Source organism: Thunnus thynnus, chromosome 14 (assembly GCF_963924715.1).
Source record: "Thunnus thynnus chromosome 14, fThuThy2.1, whole genome shotgun sequence".
Lineage (NCBI taxonomy): Eukaryota > Metazoa > Chordata > Actinopteri > Scombriformes > Scombridae > Thunnus > Thunnus thynnus.
The window spans coordinates 20,563,066-20,589,788 of NC_089530.1; the positions used below are offsets into that span (position 1 = coordinate 20,563,066).

The 26,723-nt window shown below is 39.4% G+C and overlaps 1 protein-coding gene across 2 annotated transcripts; it reads left to right on the top strand.

Annotated features, from left to right (window-relative positions):
* On the top strand, positions 1-26,723 carry rgs17 (regulator of G protein signaling 17). 2 transcript variants are annotated; one of them, XM_067610485.1, is made up of 6 exons: positions 1-367; positions 3,443-3,851; positions 11,592-11,722; positions 17,996-18,070; positions 18,194-18,425; positions 18,594-26,723. In XM_067610485.1, the coding sequence occupies exons 2-6, from the start codon at positions 3,849-3,851 to the stop codon at positions 18,780-18,782; spliced, it is 630 nt and encodes a 209-aa protein (XP_067466586.1). In that variant the 5' UTR covers positions 1-367; positions 3,443-3,848; the 3' UTR covers positions 18,783-26,723. The 2 variants fall into 2 exon arrangements, with proteins under 2 accessions (XP_067466586.1, XP_067466585.1); XM_067610484.1 differs by lacking the exons at positions 1-367; positions 3,443-3,851 and adding an exon at positions 6,789-6,918.

Genomic DNA, 26,723 nt, shown 5'->3' on the forward strand with positions numbered 1-26,723 from the left:
CTTATTGCTGCAGTATTTTTTTTTGTTGTTGTTGTTTTTTTTTTTTTTTTTAAATGAATTTGTTGTATTCTGGAGCGTGGTGGTTGGGAGATGTAATGTGATCCTGTGTGTGCATTATACTGCATGTGGAGCCTCAGCAGTGCATCTTATCTCCGACTGCAGCCACAGAGCAGCGGTGGCAGCGCGCCTGCGCAGTGCATCCAGGGGCTCGGCGGCGTTCGGTGCTGAAGTGGGGCGGATGGCAGAAAATCAGCGGCGATGGACATTACACCACAGGATTCCCGTTTACGATGTCGTTAAATAAGCATCGGGACATCGCGTTTTCACACCTGTCACCCTAGGACACTGACAACCCGACACAAAGGGGGTAAGATGAGGATTATTCTGCGCTAATGCTCCACACGGGCTGGCTAGCTGACGTTAGCACGGCGCTAGCTGCTGCTGCTGAGCTGCCACCGCCTCCTCTCGCTGCGAGAGATAGCGGATCTCGGGCTAAAAGCTAGCAAGAAGAAAGTGGGTGGTGTTTGATTTTCAGAAAAAATGTCGGTGCGACAGTCAGCAGCATTGTGCAGCTCTCTCACTCTCCCTCTCTCTCTCCCTCTCTCTCTAATTGCGTTGTCACTCCGCGGTGTCAGCTGGGAGGGGAGCTCCTCTCCCCGGCTGGTCGGACCTGCAGCGGCTGGGCTCAGATGGATCAGACAGCTGCAGGAAACCATGCAAAACACCCTAAACCAGCAGCTAGCCAGCACAGCTAGTGCACACAGGGAGAGAGAACAGGGTCCGATGAGCCTGCCCTGCTGATTATCTGGAGATATGCACAGGCCTTCAGGCAGATGCAACAGATCCACTCACAAACTGTCCTGTCAACTTTCTCACTTTAAACTTCACATTTTCTGCTTTCCTTTTCCTCCCCCACTCTCCCCTCCCCACCCTCCCTCTGCTGTCACGCACTGGGTAGCGATCATGCAGTGCACAGCTGAGTGAGCACCCATGGGTGTGTTGAGTCAGAGGAGCCCAGGTTATGTGTCTACTACATCCTGGAAGACTTCCTGATTCATCTCATTCAGCTTTCACCATCCATTCAGAGAGACAGCAGCTGTCAGAGCAACATGTCTGAGATTTATATTATCTGCTTATGGATATTTTATTTGAAGAATTGTGCTTAAATAAGCAGCAGAGGCAGTTTCAGCTAGAGCTGCAACGATTAGTCGATTAATCGATCCACAGAAAATGAATCGCCATGTATTTTGATACTCGATTAATCATTTTCAGTCTTTTTCTTTAAAGAAAAATGTCAAAATACTCTGGTTCCAGCTTCTTAAATGCGAATATTTTCTGGTTTCTTTCGTCTTCTATGACGGTAAGCTGAATATCTTTGGGTTGTGGACTGTTTGTCGGGACAAAAATGGGCTTTGGGAAAAAATGATTGACATTTTTCATCATTTTCTGATATTTTATAGACAAAATGACTAATCGATTAGTCGAGAAAATGATTAAATTGATAATGAAAATAATTGTTTGTTGCAGCCCAAGTTAAAATGATCCCTGAAGACATTGAGTGAGGAGTTAACACTGCTCTTTGGTGGTAGTTTTTTTAATAATCATCACTTACATGATTTAATAGTCTATAAACTCTTTTCTGGTCTGGCCATAATATACACAGACAGCATTAAGTTGCTGCCTCCCTTCTTTACTTGCTCATTACACAACATTCCCAACACTTTCATAATTCTCTGTCTTTTTTTTTTTTTAAGGAAGCATGTTACTTAAGTTGCTCTCTGTGGTTGTCTTCCTCCTGGGAACAGGCGGCTGAAAATCTTGCAAGTGCAACACAAAAGCCTTATCTTTGCACACAGCTATGCAAAATCATTCTTTGTAGACTTTTTATATACAAGGGAAACTTTTGTTTCCAAACCAGTTTGAACTGGCATGAGCAGATATTGATGCTCAGGCTTGTCTCTCGCTAAGGGAACGGTTGTACAGTAGGAGAGTATTGAGACAGCTTGTTATGTTGTATGGGAGAGATAGTAGCAAGATTAGGTTTGCTTTGTTTCTCCATTTATCTAAACTGACATTACCAAAGTGGAAATAGCTTAAAATTTCACTCAATTCTTGTATAATCTTTAAATGATCTGTATGCTTCTGTTGTTGTTCGATGTCTTTTAGTTTCTAGTTTTAGTCACTAAGTTGTAACAGTGATTTCTCACAACATATAGTCTCCAGTGGTGAGATCAACATGATTATGAGAACAGTAAGTAAGTTGTCAGTCCTTCCTGTGTGAAAAACATGCAGCAGGAGAGCAACCTATGAAGCTCTTTAGCCTTCAGGCTCTGAGTCAGTTTCCTTCAGGGATAAACCACAGCAAATGGCCTCTTGATTGTGATTGAATGTTGGGCTGTGGCACGGATGATGGGCCAAATCCTTTTCATGATGAGTGTTTAAATGATGATGATGACAGCATCATCAATCATTTACTGCATTTGGCTTATTTCCTGATTTGGTATATTTTATTGTATCTTGACCGCAGCTCTGTAGCAAACAGTAAACCTGCACAACAATTGTTCTGATTATACAAGAGCCAATATATAGATATATTATATTAGCTTATCAAAGATTCATCGATATCAGCATTTATAATGGCTGTTAAGTAACAAGAAGCTGCAGGACAGAAATGCCAAAGATATGTTAAAGGTAATTTAGACTCAGTTTAGGGCTGCGATTAACGATTATTTAAATTACTGATTAATCTGTCAATTATTTCTCTAATTAATCGGTTAACCATTTAGTCCAAAAACTCTCAGGAAAAATGTCAGTAGTGAAAAATTTCAAATTCCTGGAATCCATGGAAAGGTCTTCAAAGAACTTATTTTGTCCAACCAACAGTCTAAAACTTAGTAGTGTCCAATTAATCAATTAGTAATTATTTATTCATGTCAAATTTAGCGACTAAACTTCCTAAAACAGTGTGGCCATTACATCATTTGTCCACCAGAGAGCACTGACAAGTTCATTTTTCATTACAAAATGTCCATATTAGTAAATATCTTGGTCACAATTATATATTTATAAATATATATTAACATAAATGTGTATTGGGTTATATGTTGTCATCTGATTTTTTTTTTTAGACTGTAAAATATTTACATTTTCCTCAAAAATCCAGTGTTCAGGCTAAAGATTGTGCAGTATTTGTAGTGATACAGTATGTAATGTACTACAAATCCTGTAACATTTGTCAGTGTGTATTTTTCTCATTATGTAAGCAGCATATATATATATATATATATATATATATTTATACACACACTGGTTTTTGTATACATATATATACAAACCAGTGTCACCAAAGATAAATTTCTGCACCTTTATTTCATCTGGTGGATAAAGTGATTCTGTGGTGATTTTGACTCTAAAGCCTGTTTTTGTTTGCTTTGTTTTTCAGATGCTGTACTGTCACTGCTCCCCGTACTCTCAAGTCCATAAATGACTCATTCGCTGAGATCCAAGGAAGCCTAGGAGGCGACGGCGAGAGAAGCAAAAGGAGCAAGTGAAACTAGACTAGGAAATAAGGAGAGGAAGTTGTTAGGTTTCACCTCAGCTTTCGTGTCCCTTTCTGTGCCAGTCAGTCAGGGATGGTGAAACCAGTAACCTCTCTTCCCTGTGGTGAAAAGAACCTCCTCGCCTTGCCCTGCATCTCCAGCAAGCCAAACAGCCAGTCCGTTAGCCAAACAGACGCTCAGACAGTCCACCAGTCAGTCACTCCGTCAACCAGCCTGCTATCGTCCAGCAACCTATTACCTCACGCCATGACTGCTCTGTCTGACCTGTTTTTAGGAACTCACTAATTCATGGTAAGTTGGACTTCTGTCCAGTATTATTGTGCTGTTTTCTAATTGGACGCTGTTATTGTCAGTATCCTAATACATCTCCAGAATTACCGCTTATGAATCAGAGAGATTGTAATTAGGGCTCAAACCAACAATTATTTTCATTATCAATTCATCTGCCTATTATTTTCTCAATTTCAATCACAAAATGTCAGCCCGTCACAGTTTCAAACATCACAAAGTTAGGTTTCAAATTGCTCATTTTATTTATCAAACAGTCCCAAACCCAAAGATATTCAGTTTACTATCATAAAAGACAAAAAAAACATAAAATCCTTGCATTTAAGAAGCTTTAACCAATGCATATTTGCCATTTTTCACGGAAAAGTAAGTAAAACAATTATCAAAATAGTTTGATTATAGTTCATCTAATTGATAAATCGACCAATTGTTGCAGCTCTAGAGCCAATAGTCACCCTCTTGTGTTTAAAGTGTTTTCAAATCAAGATAAGTTTGTGTTTTCCTCACTGAGGTGTAAAAAGTCTTATAGCCTAAAACACTTGTAGGTTCAAGGTTTCTGCAGGGCCAACAACGTGTCTTTAGCCCAGAGCTGTTACACTCCCTGCACAGTCTACATTATCAGATCTGGTACGATGACAGTTGGAGCCCTAAATTGTCTTTGCAAAAAAGGGTGACTATTTTTACACTCGACACACTTATTTAAAGTTGAAAGCTTCAAATCTTTTTTGATGTTAAAACTCGACAAAGATAAGTAAAGATATAAATGAATGGAGAATATTTAGGTCAAATACTATCATCCTAAGGATAATAACAAACAACTCAGTGGCTTTTAGGACAGACGAGTAAAGGCAGACGGGTTCCAGTCCATTTATTTAATAGGGAATAGTTTTAATTACTTTAACTACTTTAACAAGAATAAACGTAAACTATTTTTCTAGTCAGTATAATTCTTGATCACAATAAACTGATAAATTTAACTTAAACTTTAAAGTATTGTTCAAACATACTAAAATAACAAATTAACCACAAGTAACCATTAACCACAAACCATAAATCAGTTAAACATATTTCACACTTAAACACAAAATAAGCAAACTTACAGATCATTCACACAGTCCAAACTATTGAAGGAGTTCAAACTATTAAATGTGCTTATAAGTTGTTTTTTGGAAGACACAGGTGACTCACAGTATTGTATATAATACCATAAGAGGCTATAGGAGCAAGAATCACATAATCATCTTTATTCTTAACTTCTTATCCATTTCGTCCTATTCTTATGTTGACAAGAAAGAATTAAAGAGAGGAAGAGAGAAGCACAGTGGAGGTTTCCAACCAATTTAGCATACGTACAATATATGTAAAATCCTTACCTTTTGTTTCCATTGGCTGTCATATTATAACATTAACTTACCCCTTGAACACAGGTGTTAACTTTAATTTAGGCTACTTGTTTTTATATTACTTTACTGCTAGTTGGAAATGGAAAGAATTGTCTCATTAATACAAAACGCAATATGAGCTGTTTCAATTTAATATATATATAGCATTTTACCATTGCTTATTGACAATCCATATTGGGCCTTAACCTTTAGTCGAGTGGTATATGAGAAGTATGGAGCCCAGGAAGTCTGTAGAAAACTTTTTACCTTATGCACATAAGACAATAAAATATTGTCTTTTGGACTTTGGGGGCTCCATAGAGAAGTATTTGCATGTATTTTTTTGTGTGTGTGATAAATTAAACCTGAAATGTATTTATTTGCATCAGTCAACAGACAATATCCCATCACTACAACATGAAAACATTTATAAAATCTTTGCAAATATATTATAATTGAAATATATAAATTCCTCACTTATTGTATATTTAGCTCGGATGAAAATGATTGAAGAATAGCACCGCAAATGAAGCTCTGCTAACCCAGCAATAAGTATATTTCATTTCCTGTAAGTTCTTCACAATAAAAGCCTTCCTTTAGTTTGTCGATGGAAAGCTTTTAGTAGCAGGAAATGTTTTCATCACCAGTAACTTAATATGGCGCCAATATGTCTGAAAGTGATCAGGAAACAGTAAAATAAGGTTGGTAAACTAGGAAGGATTTCTCTAAAGGCTCATAAGGAATCTTATCAATACTTATTTGAATTCACAACACAACCTGCTCTCAAGGTACAGAAATTTGGCACCGATTGATCTAAGATGAATAGGTACACGGTAGTCCCAATGTAATTTGGTGAGTACCCTTAAAGTACCGAGTTTGGCACCCAACCCTACTGAGTAAAAAAACACAATTTGCCAAACAGTGGCTCAATAACAGTGTTCAATGCCATGATATATGATAAACAATATAATATGACTTTTAGCCCGGGTGTAGTTACTCTTTAACAGACTCATTTTAGTATTTACGGCCCGTTCTTTAACTAGCTAATATAACAATGGTAAAGGAAAGTAGAGGCAGCAGTAGAGAGGGGATTGGATGGATAAATTAGAGTTAGTTTAGAATTAGCTTCTGGCTGATATGACGTCCTGTATATTGGTAGTTTAGCCTACATTTTATGCCTCCTCAAGCTATTTTTAGTTATGTCTGTATTAATGGAATATGGAAAAACTGACAGGATCATCTGAATACCTTCCAGAACTACTATTGTTATGACAGATCTTTAGCAGTGGCTTGCTCCCCATCCCTATATTTTCCTCTCATCTCAGTGTATTTGTATTTCCACTCCATATTTGCATGTCCTGTCTATGCGCCTCCTTCTCCAGGTTTAGAACAAAGCCGTACCTTGCTGTCGTTTGCATTATAGCAGCCTGTTTTTACAAAGATGCCGCCCTGTCACTGAATAACTGATGGCCACTCCAGTGGTCAGACAACCATATTTGCATATCAAACAGGTCATTTCAGCCTTACCTGCCATGTATCATCATTGCAGTTAATTGCATGTGTACATGCAGAGCAGAGAGAAAGAGAAAGAAGACAGAGAAGGCTCCTCTGCTGGTACTCGATTTATTATTTTTATTTGGATTTTCAAGGTTTTAATGAGGAGTTTAATTTGAACAATGACTTTAGAGGTAAGAGTTCTGTTTCATTAGTTTTACTTTTGATTCCCTGAGTACAAGACTACAGTTAATTGTTACATTTTTCACACTACATCCTTTGATGAAATTAAACTTAAATGTCCGAATTTATAGGGGAATGTGAAATGGAGTCTGTATACATTATTGTCTGGTAACAAAAGGAGAGTTTATTGTTGTCAGTTCTGACATGGTGTCCTCTTCTTAGATGTTTGTAGTGTTTCCTGGTCTGAAATTGTGGATTATCTGTGAGAGATAGGGGTGTCACAATTTCAATTCTAAATCGAAAATTGAAATGAGCGTTCAATTTCAACCTTCGAAATCAAAAGCAGGATTGGCGATTCTCCCTGTATTTTTTCCTCTCTACACCACCCCACCCACTTGCACATATCTGGTGCACATCCAAAGAGGAAAAAAAACATTTCAAAACTATAGCCTACAGCTGCATTACTTTTCAAGACACCATGGCCACTGCCGGAGTCGGAGATAATGGAGAAACAACAGAACTGGAAAATCCTTCTGCTTCCTTGAAGTCACTGGTGTGGCAACATTTTGTCCTCCCTGTGAGTTGTGTAAACAACGAATGCGTCATTTACAGAAAAACTACAGTTTGTAGGCTGTGCTACAAACTACACTAACACTGGCATAGCCAGCAGTGCTGAAAAAAAAATGTTGAATGGAATTGTGACCTTAAAATGGAAAGTCAAATTGAATCATGACTTTCGAGATTGGTGACACCCCTAGTGAGAGAGCTGCAGTTTACACTAACTGCACAATGGGATTAATTTAGTTCACAACAAGTGTTATTTTCTTCACTTGGAGGAAGATTTAAAAAAACAGCATTAATAGACTATAATGTATGTTATTATCTCAGGCATTAGAATGAGTTCTTAGTAGCGGTGTAATGGTACACAAAATTTATGGTTCGGTATGACTTCAGTACAGCGGGGAAAAAAACAAAGGAAGAAAATAATATTTTGGTCCTTTATTTTGAAAAATGTAAACATCCAACAATGGCTCATTGGCCAAAACTATTACTGAAACGGTTTAGTTGTGCTGCAGTGGAAAAGGAAAACAACACTTGTGATTCCTGCAAGGAGTCAGGATACCTGCTAGCAGCTGTTTTATGCTGATTTATTTTCGCTCAGAACTGGTTCTTATGACGTGTTGTCTGACCACGTTGGAAATCAAATGTGTTTGTTCCGAACAGCTTCACTCAAAGGTGGAGTAAAAAGTCGACCGTCACAGAGAGGGGAGGGGGATGGATGAGAGGCGGTATCGTTAAAATACGGGGATAACTGTGCATATTTCAGTAATAATGACGGCAATGACGAGACATGAGTTTGGGTAACCAGGGTAACCAGTGTAACTTTGCCAAGCTGGTGAGTATGATCCATGAGCATGATACCGGCATGCTACAGCTAAGTGGTGCGCTGTCAAAATGTTCCGGGTGGAACTCAAGCGCTAGAATTATTGTTCCGTACGTTGGAGAAAGTGGATTATTAAACTATTTTGACAGTAATTGTTTGGGTTGGGGAGGATACCGAACCAAGGGGGTCTTTTTCACCCTCTTGTTATTTTCAGAAAATGCTCTAAAAGATAATGCTCAATGCATTAACGGGGCTACTGGGATATGTAGAAAGTTTGTGGGCCACTTCTCTCACAGCTGGAAGAAAAGTTTGGCCTTGAGGGAGGTGCAGAGAGAGCTCAACCTTCCAGAGCATGCCATGGTGACAGACTGCCAAACATGATGGGGATCCACACAAGAAACGATAACGAGTCCTGGGACCACAAAGCGCTTTGTCCAAGGTTCTCTCTACAGACCGCAAAGTGTGACACCTACTGCCCTCATGGCATGACCTGAAGGTCCTGGAGTATATGAACAATGCACTCAGTCTGCTCCAGGACTTTGCAGATGCCCTATCAGGTAAACGTTATCTGAGCATAACTTACCTGAAGCCTGTTCTGCATCTTCTGAACACCTCAGTACTGGCTGAAGAGGAAGAGGACACTGACCTGACCAAATCATTGAAAGCAAAAACTCTGAACAACCTCAACAAGAAATATGAACACATGCAGGACCTGCTGAACATGACAACATTCCTCAACTCAAAGTTCAGAATACAATACATCTGTGCAGAAGAGACACAAACTATAGGAACGAGTGATCTCTGATGGTGTGTGAAACCACACACACTCACACAATGTTTACTTAACTGTTAATAATTCCATGTAACAGATTTTAAACTATTTCCTTCAAGAATAACAGACGCACACTGTCAGCAGCATCAACGTCAACCACATTTGATTACATGGTACAGTTTAGAGAAGCAGTTGCCGCTGAACTCAACACTTAAATTTACATGCCCTGCCTAGACCATGGAGAAGATCCATGGCAAACGTGCAAACTAGCACAGAAATATCTGTGCATACAGGTAACAACTCTGCATCAGAGAGAGCTTTTAACACTGGCGGTAATGTTGTCAGCCCGTCACTCCTGTCTGAAAACAGACAAGTTGGACGTGCTAGGGTTTTTTTTGGCAAAGAACTTCTGAGGTGATAGCTGGAACCTTTTAGAAAGAGGATATGGAAGTACAACTTGGTAATCAACAAGATTAGGTCAACACCTAGTATATGGCTGGACTGAGTATGGTCAGTGTGTGAAATTGTGGCCAGTTTGTTACAGGGATAGTCAGTGATAGTGTCTATAATGTGAATTCCTGACTATTAAATGTTCATCTGCAAGTGGTCCTAGTGATATTTGCTACTAAAGTGTACTGAAGTAGCATATCACATGACATGGTTAAGCTATGTTTGAGTCAAAAAAAAAAAAGGAAATGCAGTTGCATGAACAATACTTTCCACTCATATCTTGGGATGTTTGATTTGAAAGAGAACTTATTTTAATTCCAGTTATAGCTATTCTAATGATCTGTTAACTCCCCCCGCTCTGTCATCTGTTTCACTCTGCGGACGTCTCATGTTTCTCACTCTGCATTGATATGCGGTGGAAAATAAAAGTTTTGACAGCATTTAGGTTGCAAATTCAGGAGGCTTATCTCCGTCCGGTTATCGCAGTTACCTCCAGAGCAGCCGTCCCGCACTAAACTTGATAGAACAGCCTACATGAGTCGCATGTTTTATCTGCAAGATAAAACATGGTTTACTGCTGTTGTTCGTTGTGGTGTGAAAACGTCACAGAAATAAAAAGCTTGCATCCGTGTATTAGTTCAGTTATAAAATCCAAACGCAGCACAGAGCGTCTCTCCTGCCGGCTACTGACGGCGCTGTCAGCCGGAGAGTTGATCACAGTAGAGGAGGAGATGTAGAGACACTGGTCTGTTTAAACAGGAGTTCAACCGCCTTCACTGCATTTAACATCAGAGCTGAACGTGTCAGAACTCGGACCAAACGCAGTACGTACCCATTAGCCTCAGCTGTACTTGGTGTTTAGTGCTGCTATTTGACAAACATTAGCACGCTGACACGCTAAGCTAACATGGTAAACAATAATAACCTGCAAAACATCAACCGACAAAGCACCATCGTGTCTAAGTACAGCCTCACAGAGCTGTTCGCGTGGCTTTAAACTCTCAGTCTTGTGGACTGGAGTGTTACAAAAATACTTTACATTTTCATTACATGTTTCATACATTAAATAGCAGATTTCACAAACTTAAACATCAAGTAGGAACCACAGCACTGCGGATCTGCAACAGAATGATATATTGGTCTCATTTAAAACCAATGAAAGTCCATAAGACATCAGCAGCACTTTCAATGTCTTCAGTGTGACCACAGCACCACTACATACAAGAACACTACATTTTTTAAGTTTTTGTGGGGTGTATCCTCACCATCATCTGCAGCCTGTGCAAAGGATGATGCATGTTCTTAAGCTTTAGAAGATGAATATAGACAGTTAGATGAATGAGTAAATGTCTGTGCATGTGTGAATTTTTTGCACGTGTGTAGAGCTGCAATGTCAATTAGTTGATCGACAGAAAATGAATCGCCAACTGACAATCAAGTAATCATTTTGAGTCATTTTTTAAGAAGAAAATGACAAAATTCTCTGGTTCCAGCTTCATGAATGTGAATATTTTCTGGTTTCTTTACTCCTCTATGACAATAAACTGAATATCTTTGAGTTATGGACTGTTGTTTGGGTCAAAACAAGATATTTGAGGTTCCACCTTGGGCTTTGGGAAACACCGATTAAGATTTTTCATCATTTCCTGACATTTTATGGACCAACAACAACAACTAATCAATTAATTGAGTAAAATATACCATTAGTTGCAGCCTTATATGTGTGTCTATACTTGTAGGTGATGTGTAGATGTCTTTTCTCTGTGAGTGTGCCCATTGAAATGTATGTGTTGTGTCTGTCAAAGCCAAGTGCAATTGGCTTAATGCCAGAAATCCTCGTACCGTACAAGGAAGGGAATCCTCTCTGTCCTGCTTGAGTGCTCTCTCTCTCTCTCTCTCTCTCTCTCTCTCGCTTCATCTCTTTTTCTCTCTCTCACACACACACACACACACACACACACACTCCCTCTCTAATAACATATATTGCTGGTGAGAAACTGTACTTTCTGTTACATTATTAGTCATTTAAAGAGTATTTAATGTCAGTTATGTTATTTTCTGTGTGTATTATTGCAAAGCCCCGCAGTGTGAGTGGAGTGGAGATGAGAAAAAGGCAGGCGGCACACATCGAGGCCCCACCCCAGGCCCCTGGACAGCCCCGACCCAACACCTGCTGCCTCTGCTGGTGCGGCTGCTGCAAGTGTCTCTGGTAAGAAAATACTTTTCCACTTTGTTTCTGCAGAGTCAGATGCAATCCAGTTTTTTCTGTTAATAAGTAAGGGTATGCTTGTAAAAAAACAAAAGTCAATATTCACCATAAGAAAGTCATCATATAAAGCTTTAAGTTGAAGTTGTAGTCAGCAACAGTTTTATATAAATTATTGTTTAATTAAAGAAGAGTTGGAGACACAGGTTGTTATGTATTGACTGGAGTTGGTCTGAAGCTGCCTGTAAAAATGGTGGAATACTGCAGCTAACGATTATTTTATTTGTCGATTAATCTGTTGATTATTTTCTTGACTAATCGTTTGGTGTATAAAACATATAAAAACCCCGAATATTTCATTTATAATAATGTAAGACCAAGAAAAGCAGCAAATTCTCAATTTAAAAACCTGGATCCATCAAATGTTGGAAAAAGACTTAAACAATTGATCGATTATCAAAATAGTTGGTGGTTAATTTTCTGTTGATTGACTAATCGATTAATCAACTAAGCTCGTCTGTGGTAAAGGTGTGTTAAAGGTGATTATGGGAGGACACTAGATTATTTTTTTTCACAGTTTGCGTTTTTGTGTACTTTTTGGGGTTCTCATTTACTCTATATCAACCATACTTATTTAAAAATAAATTCATAACAGGATTATAATTGATTTTATATTTTAAATAATATTCCTGACATCAAAATACTGAGTGAAGTTTAGATATAATAAAGAATAAAGACATCAGTCACTATCAGTTATTCCTCCTGACCTCTGTCCTCCAGGTACAGCTGGTAAAGGGGCTGGTTTGGGAGGAAGGCTGCCATCTCAGCCAGTAGCTAAATTTACTAGTTATATAGATTATATATAGTATGTATAGTAGTAACTATATAGTATATAGTTAATATACAGTTAAACAGTTAGACTACATACAGACAGTTTTATTAGCCTAACCAGTGCGCTGTGGTTGTGTAAAACATACCACTGGTGGATGGGACACTGCCAGCAAAGCAGTTGAAAATATTTTCTATTTTTTTCTACATGTTTATGCTTGTTGAACAGGTTTTTTGATAAATTACTCTGATTGGCTTTTTACTTGTGAATCTTTTATTGCACTTACAGTAACAAACTTTGAATTGTCGTCAACTCGAGTATAACGTCATCTTTCACTTCACCTGGTTCACTGTCTCACTGTGTGTGTGTGTGTGTGTGGAGGAGCTGAGCCCCGCCCTCGGTCAAACACCAACACGGAGAGCAGAGGAGAGGACAGAGAAGCTATCATGACCATAAATGACAGCAAAAGCAGTAGAGAACTCTCAGCATAGTTTTTTTCTGTTCATTTGGCTGAGGCGATGAGAAAAACCACTTGGGAGCTGTGCCTAAATGTTATAATAGTAGGGAAAACCTTGTCCCAGCCCTGTGGGATTCATTTTAACTGACATGTTTTTTAGCTTTTTGGAGAGTGAATGGAAATTATGCAATCATACAGTATGACCTACTGAGGGATGTTTACATATCGTAAGATTAATGTATTTGATTAAATATCCAGTGGTTCTTTTCATTCCCACACTACTCATTCCTGAAAGAGAAACTCTCTTGCCCAGTTTCTTGCAAGAGGAAACCTTGGCGGGGCAAAAAGATGAGCTTGAACCCGGTGTCTTTACTTCAAGGATGGCCTGTCAGCTCACTACGCCATCTTGCAGCTGTTTCAGAGGAGACACACACAGAGATGAGATGTTATACAGAAGAAGGCCCCGGGTTTGAAACCACGTCAAACATTAAATGGTTGGTGGCCACAAGACTTTAACAGGCAAGGCTAGAGCCAGTGGTTCTTTGCAATGCAAATGCTGTGGGGTAAAAAATGATGCTGATAGTAGGCATTTCCATTTTTAATGTGATATTGCTATATTTATAGGTATGCTATGCAGGATTTGTCGGTTGGTTTTTGTAAACACAGCATTCAAAGTTCCTCCTCCCTGGCTTGACACCAGAGCAGGAGAGAGAAAGAAAGCAGTGGTGGTCTAACGAACTAGAAACAGAACGAAGAGAGCGAGGAGCGCTGACAAAGCTGTCAATCAGATATACATAGATATACTTTATACATCCATGACACAGATACAGAGACAGAGAGCAGAGCGGAGCAGAGGAGAGACAGAGACAGCGATGTAACCCTATGGATGTAACCTGGTCACTACACTGCGAGTCCTGACCTCATACCTGCGCACTGTTATTGGCTGGAGGCTAAACACCCACTGCCCAAAGGTTGACGTCCAGAAGCATCTCAAACACAGCAAAATAATAAGAAAATAAGAAAATACAGGCAGAGTCTCTGCAGATAAATACACTGCCACACACTTTACTTTTGTATGAGTCTATACATTGCTTTTTAGGAAAGTCCTGCCTATATGTACTTTTAAACAACTGCAGTTCAGAGCATGAATAGTAGGACAGTGATAGTTTTCACTGTTTTGGCTTGAACATACTGGAAGTGAAAGTGCTGACTTTCATCTTTAAAGGAATACATGAAATATGCTTATTTGCTTTATTTGTGAGAGTTAGATTAGAAGATCACTATCATATATCAGTCACACTAAATATGAAGCTTGAGCAAGTAGGTGAGTAGCTTAGTTTAGCATAGCATAGGTTGAAACAGCTGGCCCGGTTCTGTCTTAAGTTTAAAAGATGAGTCAATCAGCACCTATAATGTTGGCGTTATGAGCTGGGCTGTTTCTTGTCTGGACCGGTGACTTCCTGGATTCTCCGCTGGTTGCCTGGCAGATATATCAGATATCAGGAACTCACTCCCACTAGCTGTCCTTGTAAAACAAACTAGATGCAACATGTTTATTAGTAAAATATACAGGTTCTCATAGGTTGAGTTTTTTATCCTTTGGACTGAGCCAGGTTAGCTATTTTGCTTCTAGTCTTTAAGCTAAGCTAAGCAAATCTCTTGCAGGCTCCAGCTTCATATTTAGTGAACAGATATGAGTGTGGTATCAATCTTTCTCTCTTCTAAAAAGCAATAAAGTGAGTAAATGTATTTCTTGAAATGTGAAACTATTCACAACCATACTGAGTGAACATTATAGAGCTCATAGCCCTTTTTATACATAGTCTCACCATTTTTAGGACAGTGCTACACGACGGTGATCTGAAACTAATTGCCAAGCTGGAATTTTCTTGACTGGTCAAGTGAGTCACATGACCAAAACTCAACTGAGTGTGTGTGTGTTTCACTTCCAAAGCCTCCAAAACAAGCAATAAGTAAAGTTACCTGAAGCACAGGTTTCTCAGAGCATCAGCAGGAAGATGACAAACATCTGGTGAAAGTTAAGTATCTTACACTCTCATTTCGAAGTATTTGCAACCAAATAATAAGTATTAATCCCCTAAGATTGGGGACTGAACACTGTTCCTCTGATGTGCATGTAAACACAACAAAATGCATCCTACAGTACAGTACAATACATATAGACTGCACTGTAGGTCAGAAACTTGCACAAAGACCTACTGCATCACATTGCCGCTGAGCAAGGCACCAAAACCAGTGACTGCTGTCTGTGCAGCTCCTACAGCTGCCCTGCTTTGGCTGCACTCTTGCTGGGAGAGAGGAGTGAATGAAACATTGTTTTCAGGCAGTGAATGGTGAATGTGCTGCTTCTTTCACACCACTTCATCTGAAGTGGTGGCAGCTTGCGGACTGGGCCGGTAGTGAGTGCTCTGTGACTCTGCACTGTGTGTTTTTCAACCAAATACCGGTGTCGGGTCTCCAGAAATGAGCCTCAAAAATTGTCCTGAGCGCCCTTTATGTTTATTTATTTTAGTGTTAAGGCTCGGAGGGATAGTTCGCCTTTTCAGTGCAAGTCTGCGTTGCACAACTGAAACCTTTGTATGAGTTACATGTAAATCACTGAATGCTCTTTGTGTCACTTTTTTTTTTTACTATCATGCCGAGTCAAGTGGTTTGAGATCTGTGTGAGTGTGTGAATCACAGGAGATCTCGTCCGCCACTGTGGTGAAGTTATAGAGACTGAGGGTGGTTGTGTATGAGAGTCTTAATGGGTCAGGGCTTACTGTTACTGCTGTTTTTTTTAATTCAACCTCTCTTTTCTCTGTTTTTTCCCCTTCTATCTAACTTCCCCCCTCATACCCTCTAACCCCTCCTCACCCGCTATCATACAACACCCTTATCTGGTTGGGGTTCCTTCTATTTCCATCGACACATCACATGCAAAACAGCTGTGAAGAACAGTCTGTATATTTAGCGGTATTGTGAGGGCGCCCGGGGGCTGTGGCTAGCTTACCCCATTACTGCCGCACAATGGGGACTTTGACAAGAGACAGCAAGAGGAAGGAAAGATCCTCTATGGTGGGACAAAAATAGACAGCTCAGTGTGTGTTGCATTGTAGACTAAGCGAGTGTGACTGACCTACGATAGACAGAGAGGCTACCGTGTGTGTTGAGAGTGTTTACATGAAGGCTTTAACTGAAGCTTTATTGTTAATCGACTTTGAATATGAGGCAATGTTTACTGTAGATTATTTTTGTCGGTTGAAGCTCACATTGATGCGTCCTGGTGCGATAAATAGTTGAGAGAAATGAACTGAGTATGGCTGCAACTATCATTAGTTGTTTGTTTTTTTTTGTTTTTTTGTTTTTTCTGGATTAATTGTTTGGTCTGGAAAATGTCAGAAATGGGAGAAAAATTATCATCACAATTTCACAGTTTTGTAAAGTCCAAAGTCTTTAAATTGCTTGATTTGTCAAGCAACAGCCCATAAACCAAAAATATTCACTTTACTGTCACATTAGACAAGGAAAAACAACAAATCCTCATAAATGAGAAGCTAGATAATGCCTGGAATTTTTGCTTGATAGATGACTTAAACAATTCATTGATTATCAAAATAGAATAATTTTCTGTCATCCAATATTAAATATACTAGTTTCAGCTCTATAGTTCAGAGATTAGTGCATACATAGCTGTGGACCCCACCTATGATAGGCTGCATATGCAGGATGCTGAACAGTTTGATGCTGTGTTTTTAGGTTGTTTCATCGTCAGTAGCCTGTAGACTTAAAAGGGGAGATATCATGCTTTTTGTGATTTTCAGTTATTTTCATACTATTATGATGTCAGATGTCTATATTAAACATGGTCGAAGTTCCAAATCTTGAGGTGAATGTATATAAAAACGCTCCTAGTTATCTAAACTTCTCCATCGAACTGACATCAGATTAGTTGCACATGCCCAGAAACAGCCGTCCGTTCTGCAGTCTATGTTACTAAGGTTGAACCACGGGTTGCATTTGAGAAGTTTCCATTTTGAGTAAAGAAAGAGAAAAAGGGGCGGCCTTTAGAGAGAGAGACAGGAGCTAAAACGTCCTGTTTCAGACCGAGACTGAACTCAGGGGCTACATAAATGGTCAATATAAGATAAATAAGGAGTTTTTTTTAACTGTAAGTCATGCAAAGATATTCCAGTAGAGCCCCAGATGAAAAACATAGACCTGGAAACGTGCACGATACGTCCCCTTTAAATAGATTTTGGGGCAATTTTTTTACTGAGTATCTGCTGATACTGAGTCCTGATCCCATACTGACATCATATATTTCCCTTGTTTATATTGAATATATTTATCTTGATGTTAAAACTACTCTAATTTATATAAGATATATTTGACTGCTGAATAAGAATAAATAATGTATGTTGTCCTAGTATTTGGAATAATATCTGTGGAAAAGCAGTTTTCAAGCAACAGAGGCACTTTAGAGGTGTGATGCGCTGCCAAATATCACTGGAATATAACGGGAAGTGTTTATTAACTCAGAGCCGCTATGCTTGCTGACACTCGCTGGTGCATGCTGTCAGTGTAGATATAATTAACTGAAACTGCTGGCTGCCATTTATTAGCCCGTGCGGCTCCATGGTTCACCTGCTCAAGATGCTGTGCATTAGGAAGTGATTCCAGGGTGTTAACGGATGCAGCGGGGTGTTTTTGACAGCTGCAAAGCACAAAGGACTGGAAATGAATCCGGTGTTAGAATAGCCGATCAATCAATTAAAAATGACCCTGACTGGATCTTGTTGACTGGCTGGGGACATCCCTAGATGGTAACAAAGGATAGAAAATACTGATTTTCTAAGGGATAATAAAAAAAAAGAAGTGATGTACATGCATTTATTAGAATCATTTTGCTTTCAGTCCCTTTAACCTGTCCAGAGCATGTCCAGTTTCTTCTTTTGGTGAGCATTGTCATGTCTTGTCTCCAATCCAGGAATGAAGACAGGATGGAGAGGAGTGAACGACAGACCTGCACCAAGATGGACAGTATTGAAGCTGCAGAAGAACAGTAAGTCCAGCCGTCATCCCTCCAGTCTTGCATGTTTGCGTGGTTACATGTGTCTCTGTCAATCTCACACACACACACACACACACACAAGCACATCTTCATGTTTTGTGTGTCTGACTGTAGACACCCCAGCCTAGATGAGGTGCTGTCGTGGTCTCGGAGCTTTGAGATGATGCTGCGCTCGTTGGAGGGCCGGGAGATCTTCCGTGAGTTCCTGCGCTCAGAGTACAGCGAGGACAACCTGCTTTTCTGGTTGGCCTGTGAAGAGCTGAAAAAAGAGACCAATCCCTCAGTGGTGGATGAGAAGGCCAGGATCATATACGAAGACTACGTGTCCATATTATCACCCAAAGAGGTACCAGCTACATTTGTGTTAATTCAGCAGAAGTGAGACACCAGCCAGTTTTTCTGAATCTTGTTGGTTATTTCCCAGACTGTTGCCAGCTTACATCAAATCCCACTAGTACTTCACAAACCACCAACCACCACGGCTAATAAATTGAACTCTTTTTCTTTACCCCAGGTGAGTCTGGACTCGCGGGTCAGAGAAGGAATCAACCAGAGCCTGGCGGAGCCCAGCAGCCTGATGTACGAGGAGGCCCAGCTCCAGATCTACACCCTGATGCACCGTGACTCCTTCCCCCGTTTCCTCAACTCCACCGTTTACAGAGACCTCCTGGCCAACAGGAGACGCACCTGCCTCGACACCTAGACCCCTCCGCCCTCCCTCGTCGCCATCCTACGCCAACAAGACTACTACTTAAACTTCAAATACTACTATGGTGCCAGAAGTCGGGTTTGGAAAAATCTCTCCCTCTTTCTTGATTGAAAAGACTGAATGACATCCGAGATCGCTGGTTGTGTTTTTTTATTTATATTTTTTAAGCAATTTATATCCAGTTCTCCACTGGAGCCAGGTCGGCCTTTGCTGGTTGGTTATTGGTCAATTTAAGGCCATTAATGCTGGCCAGTGATTGTTTTCGCTAGCAATTTGTGCTATTCATTTCGGTTGACTGGCCGACCCACGTGTCAGCTATCGGTTGAAACGGCCAAACTGATGGCCAGCTGTTGGTTAACTGTGGACAAGGACTCCTCAGGCGGTGGGGACAGAAGAGAGAGAGAGACAAAAAGGACAAGCCAACTGTTCCTGTACTGTAATATTTAGACCTCATGCTTTCTACCCTCACTTTAATATTCTCTCTTTCATATGTTTTTGTTTTTCTAATTTCGCCCCATTCCTCAGATGTGATGTTTGATTTTATTTCTTGTTTTACTTTTTCCATATCTTTACTGTTCAAACATGACACCTAGTTGATGGTGGGAGTTTTGGGGCGTCTCCGCCCATTTAACCAGTAGAAGCACTGGCTCTGCATGTAACTCTCTCTCTCTACAGTAGCTTGACAATGTAAGCCGCGGACTGCAACCGTTTTTGAAAATTGAGATGTATTAAGGCAGGGGACCTGTCTTTCTGTCTGGCTGTCTATGTTCAGTGAAGGGAAAAAGTACACTTCTGCCAATTTTAAGCATAACGCAGTTGTTTTATTGAGGAGATTTGATGCTTCTGCAACAAAAGGCGGCAGCAGCAGCAAGCACCTGCCCTTCCATCCATCTACCTGTCCATCCATCCGTCCGTCCAAGCACTTTCCTTCTTTAGGATTCTTTAACCGGGAGAAGTAAGGGCTAGAATTGTGGTTGGGCAGCTACATGTATAATTATTACTCATGAACTTTAAACACAAAAAAAATCTCTCCACTGAGAAAATCACAATGCCTTTTACATGTAAGGAAAGGCAGCACAAGCGCTGCTGGAGTTTTTCTGGAAAGCAACCACAGTTTGTCCAACGATCCCTACCTCCCATCTTTTCCCTCCCCTTCCTCCTCCTCCTCCTCCTTCTCCTCTTCCCTACCACTCAGACCATCACAGCCTGACAAGCACAGGTGCCCAATGTGGGGGAAAAAAAACACTGCTGGAAAAAAATAAAAAAGAAACCCACACTGACTCCAAATAGTCATCTACATTTTGAAAATCCTGAGCAGAAAAAGAAGGTTTACCTTTTAGTGTTTTAAACTGAATGAGCGTTAGCTTAAATCATCAATTGAAATCTGCTGGGAGAATATAACAAGATGCAGCAGACACTGATGTAATTGCAAAGGTTATTGAGCCCTGGGCTTTGTCTTTAAGGCTTTAGCTTTAGACGCCGTAGGTAACGTGACAGTCGCTTGAGTTGGACGTTCAATATCATGCCGCAGATAAGTGAACCGGGTGCCAAACATGATGTCAAAGATGCTGTGAAGAGATATTAGATGTGACTTGTCACCAGGCCGTAGAGTCTCTGTGCATGTCTGTTTCGCCAGCAGATGAAGCGGGGAGAGGTTATGGTAGTCCTTCAGTTAGCTACTGCCTGTTCAAAGACACTCATTTTTTACCAGAGCTAGTGAGGAGGGTTGGTATAATAATGCTAACATGCTACCGCACCGGGCTAGCGGAGATGTTTACGTAGTCATGCTACATGCTGTCCTTTTTAACGATGCTAACTAGGTTTCAGCATGCTGTAGGCAAGCAAGTTAGCATGCTTGTGCTAGCCATGCTAATCCTCCATCTCACTGCTAGCCCTCACACACTCTGGTTTGTTTTTCTAATCTGACTTTGACAGCATGCAATGATAATGTGTGTGTATGGTACAGTTACACACTTAACAGAAAAATTTAGAAAAAAAAAAAACTTTAATGGGGTCTTGCCAAATGTCCCACTAACATTTTTAGTATATTAAAAGGACATTTTGTTTTATGATGTGAACATTTGAACATGAACTCTGTTCCTGGCCTGTGGATGTGCAGTAGAAAGTGCATGAGTGCAGTATATGCTTTTTTTTTTTTTTTTTTTCTTAAATTAACTGGGCCTCCAGGTATATTCATCATGTCACATGATGGATAGATGACCTCTTGGTTTGGTGGTTAGTCCAGTCTTAAAGTGTCAATGAAACAGTGCCACTCCTCACAGATAAATGTAGGCATCCACGTTGCCACCTCCTCTAACTACCTGAAGTTCACGTGCCAAGTTTGGTCGAGTTTAAATTTACAAGTAGGCGGCACAGCATGCCCAGCAGACTCAGAAGTGCAATTGGATGTAGTTAGTGATAATAGATTGGAGTCTATTTGAAGCTGTGCCCAACTATGTTAGATTGGTTTTGGATTGTCAGGTGATTTTATAAATTACTAAACTCGCCACCTTACAGGATACTCAAAATGTTTTAATGCCACTCTTGCATTATTCAATTGTTAGCATTTGCAAGTTTTACTGGAGGAACTAAATAAGGAAACAGACAATTTGATTTATCTTAAACAAAAAAAAACAACAAAAAAAACAGGAAATGCAAATCCAAGGAATTATGGGATTTTGAGTTTTCCTCTAGAGTCAGTTTCACTTGCATTGGTAAAAATGCTAACTGGATGAAGCTGCCTGTTCAATACAAAGCTATAACTTAACTGCAAAAACTTTCTATCTTGAAGTAATGGTTATAAATCAGTAAAATCAAATAGAAGACCTCTTTAAACCAATAATCAGTTGTGCAATGTTATTAAATATATACAATATTTAACCTTTGGCAATACAGTACTCACATGCAGACTACATTAATCTCCATAAGGGCTTGATTGATATTGCTTAGCTGCTTTAATGAAGAGCTGTGCATGCATGCGCCCAGTCGATCAGAAGCAGAGGAAAACAGCGTAATTAACAAACTCTGATACTGAAGGATCAATTAACACACTTACTCCTTGAAACAGGTTTTGTTTTCAGGAAACATTTTAGAGCATTTTAGATGTAGGACAAGTTTTTTGACTCAGTAGAAAAATGCCTGTCACTCATAAAGCTCTCTTGCAGACAAATCCCTCCTCTGCACAATACAGCTATGTTTCCTTGTTGCTGAGTCTATACAGTAATTAACACAAGAATGTTTCACCAAGAACCAGATAATGAAATCATGGTGCAATTAAACCAAGTTTACATTTATAAATTGTGAAATGTGTGTACCTTATTAAATACTCATAACAGTGGGGAGCTAACTGTCCCCAGTGTGAGCAGAGAAAGCCAGCAGGTTTAAGGCTGGCAAGAGTCTCTGCGCAGTGCTGACGGACAGTCATGAGTCAAAAAAAAAAAACTGGGAGTGTTTTACAATGAGGACAGACGCAGCAGAGACTCAGGTTTTCTGCTTACGTCCTTTTCCTCTTAATTTATTGTGACTTTTACACAGCGGGGTGGGGGGGAGGGGGGGAAGTACACGGTTGTTTATTTTTAATAACTGCATTTCAAATGTGGATTTTACAAGCAATGATGATGATGTGAAGTGATGTAGTGTCATCGCTGAGTTCAGATTTTTTGTCTTTAAATTTCCATGGGTTCCAAGCGAGTGGGCTTTTCTTTTTTTTTTTTCGAAACGTGGCTGTGGTTTTATTGACGAAAAAAAAAACAAAAAAAAGGTCGAGAGCTGAAGTGTCCTGATGGGATGGAGGAGGTTTGCGAAGCTTTGGCCTTACTGACACGTTTTATTATTTTTTTTTCCTTTATATATAAAAAAGAAAACAACAAACGTCTCTGTAGGCTTTTCACTACCTCTCATGTTGGTTAATTTATTTCACATCTAGTTGTCAATGTACAAGTTGTTTTTAGATCTACTTGAAGCCTAACACTGTAAACAAAAATGTGCACAGAAAAATGACTATGTATATGACCAGAGGGTTTAAAGAGAGCTTGGCCTAGTCGACTTTTTTTCTTTTTTGTATGTATATTTGTTTTTAATTGTGTTGAGCTGAACTAGATTTTGCATCTCTATAAAGAATTCAGGAATCCACTGTCTAAGGGCTAATCCCATTTTTGCCTATGCAAATCTGTTACTGTGGGTGAGTTGGGAAAGGGCGAGCTACCGCACCTTTCACCTGTTTTAGATGGACCATGGTTTACATTGCCCTTTGCTGATATTCTTCAATCTTATTCAGCAAAAATGTACGCTTATTTTTGTTTCTATATAAATATTATATAAAAAAATATATATATATAACAAGTATACAGAGAAAATAGTATATGCCTTCGTGATGATAAAAAAGAAACCTTGCTGAAAACAAATAAATGTGTTGTTGTCTGACATTATGTGGCTGTGTGCTGGAGTCTTGGTAAAATGATATAGACGACTGGAATTCAAATGACAATTAAGCGACTGACAAACCGACTGAGATGTTGACCGACTGACTGTCAGGCAAAAACTCTCATTACTCAGGCTACAACACTGGTAGCTGACCCTGTGCAGTATTTCCTAACTGAGGGACAACAAAAAAAACAACTTTATTTCTTTTATGAGCAACCACATCATAACTTTCTGTGATAAAATATTGTTATCCAGCCCCAGCCTGTGAGCTAAATAAGGTGTTCAGATTTGTCCTTGTCATTTTTTCACTGTAACATTTGGTCTTTTTTTTGTGGTTTGAAGGGCTGAGTTGAAGCAAAACCTGGAAACAAAGCTGAGCTCTGAATGGTTTCTTCTGCACTGTCCATCCATAGGTCACATTTTTATAGAATAAAAACTCCACTTCCCATGACACAATTTACATTTTATGATTATCTTTTTGGAGTTTGTCAGTGGATGATGCACAGCTGTTTTTGGATTTGTAATTAAATGAGTACAGCATCATGTCATCAGCAAACAGCAGCAACTTATTTTTCTATCCTTCAACATTTTCTTGTTGTAGCCACATCCACTCAGACTATCACTGTGTTAATGCAGTAGCGTTGATGTGGAACACATCAGCAGAAGTGTTTTTGTTTTTCTTGGTAATACTCCACAGATGCAAGATGTACAGTAAAAAAAAAAAAAAGTCAATAATGTGTTACTTACAAGACCATTCACTCAGCTCTTATGAGCCACTTATAGCTTTGTGATGAGGTTTTATCTAATAGTTTCTCTTTATCTGTACAGACAATTTAATTCCTGAACTGAAATGGAAATGAGGAGGATAGGAGGGTTAATGTTGTATAGATTTTTCTCACAATTCCTCACAGTGCGTCATGGCTAAAGAAAGACAGGTTTTATTGACTGATGTTGGTTTGAAATTCGACCTGCTTGGCGTGTTCCCTCAGTTGGATTTGGTGCCTCTTTATGCTTCACAACAGACCTCAAGATCTCTTTCTCTCTCTCTCTTTCACTGTCTGTCTCACTTTCCTTCTCTCGGGCTCTCACTTCCTCTCTCGGTAACATCACACATGCGACGCTATTAGAGCAGAGACGGCACCCCGTTTTTACAGCAAAAATCACACACTGATGTTCGTGTCTCCTACACGATTACAGACACACTTCTCGTATTGTCTCCTTCGTACCTCTTCCCGAGGTGTTTGTGCTACTTTAGGAAAGAGATTATGTTTGTGCAGGTACTGGTTGAAGTTGGTTTTCAACTTGTTCAACAGTTTTAGGCGATCACTTTTCTCTTTATTGATTTAGATGCCTAAGCCTCTTGGTTTTTGTCATGCCTTTGTAGATAGATCAAACTCGTTGAAAGATGATCCGCAGGTGAAAATAAAAAAAAAAAAAGATTTTACTGTCACTTAGGCGATTAAAAAAGTGACATCTTTTCTATTCAGCATGCTTTTTGCTAAATAAATGAAATAATTCAGTTATTTGCTATAAACGATACTGTATGAGTATGTATTCAAGTACTGCAGTATGCAGACAATTAAAAATATCAGAACTCTTTTGAGAGGTTCATCTTTTTCTTCTAGTATGTTTCACTAATATTGACGGTTATGGGTACTTAATTCTTTTTTTGAGTGTCTCATGAATTGCCAGAATGACTAAATGACCCTCTTTGTATTAACAAATAAAGACTGTGGTTGGTTATTTCCACATGCATGACTTGCAGAGCAAATTTACCAGGACAGTACTCGTGCTGCTGAGTTTGGTCAGTTGAGCTCAGCTTTTCACTGTTTTTCACTCGTCGCTTGACAACTTTGGATGATGACTGAGATCCTGACTGTTTTTATTTACAACAAGACAGGATACATTTTATCCTTGTGGTCACTGTTGGTCAACAAGGCAGTATGATGTGACATTGACTTTTCTTGCAGAGCCTCATCTTGCCACACAAAGCAGATGTGAACTCTAGTTTTCAGATTAAAATGCGGAGATGAGAAAGCGGCTGTTGACCAATGACAGTTGAAACAGAGCAAGCTTTGGTAAGATTGTGCAACTTCCTCGAACGTCTCAGAGCACTGTGTCCCTAACCTTCAGGGTCGTGCTGCCCAAGGATCTGATTGCTTTTCGTGATGACTTTGAATTTTATCAAAGGAAACTAACTGATCGTCAGTCCTTGATCAGCACTTGCTGTCTAAAGCGCCCTGAGATGCAGGAAACCCTCAACTGTAGCATTCAAAAGACTTTTCTATCTTATTAGTGCAACCTCGACAGGGACTCATCTCATCTGGCCTTGTCTTACAGAGATGTAAATCTGTACTACAGAACATTTAATTACATTGGTATTGGCAATTCTCTGCATGATAGTACGATACAGATGTGACTGTAGTTTTCACCAAGGACTGTAGAATCAACATTCAAGACAGAAATATTTAATTTTTAAGACTCAACTTGGTTAAATCCAGATGTGTAAGGATGTGGATACAATGTGATGATTGTGGAGAATTTGAATTGTGGAGGTTTAGTTTGACATTTTGGGAAACGCGCTTGTTTGCTTTCTTGCTGACACTTAGATGAGAAGATCGATACTGTATCAATCTTCTTGTCTAACTCTCCATGAGAAATAACCGTTTTTCCCCCCAAATGTCAAACGATTCCTTTAAAAAGAAAGAAAAAAAGAGGGGAAAGAAATACGTCACCTATAGAGTTGAGCTAAAAACAAGACAAAAAGAAGGAAAAACAAGGTTGAATCTGCCTGACACAGTGGTCAATGCAACTGTTCCAGAAAGTACAACAATACTCTTTGGTGGATAAAATGTGCCAAAATTATAATCTAGTTTTTGTTTCGATGTAAAGGGGTCAGAGGAATTGTTGGAAAATGAACTCACATGTTCTGTTGGGCTCAAAATGTTCCTTTTGTTATTTGTATTTTCACGTTACTGTTGTGGGTTTGTGTCATCTCTCTTGAGTCATCTGCATATAATCTACTTCATCAACATTTAACCAACAAACCTGAAGACTTTGTAAACAGGCACTGAACATTGTGAAGCGTGACTGATGTGGATTACAAGCTGCCATATCAGATCCAACTGAAATTGTAATTGTGTCACACACATACACACACACACACACACAAAAAAAGCTGTTCACTATTTTTAATTTGTTTTGTACTGTTTTAATTTATTTTAACAGGGGGTTTATTTCAGTCATTGTTTGTTATTTTATCTCAAAAGACACAAAATTGTTGTTCATCAGCCTTTAAACTTCATATGAGTTACATTCACGTTAACAGCGTGTACAGTTGTGGTACATTTTGATCTACGGTTCAGTCTCTGTCTTTGTTTACACGATGACATCTTGCATTAAGAGAAAACTCCAATCTATGGTAACTGCCCTTGAATATCTGTAATTTAAATAGTGCTGCTAGAGAAAGAAATCTAAATGTAACAACTTACAATAAATACTTAATAGATTTTT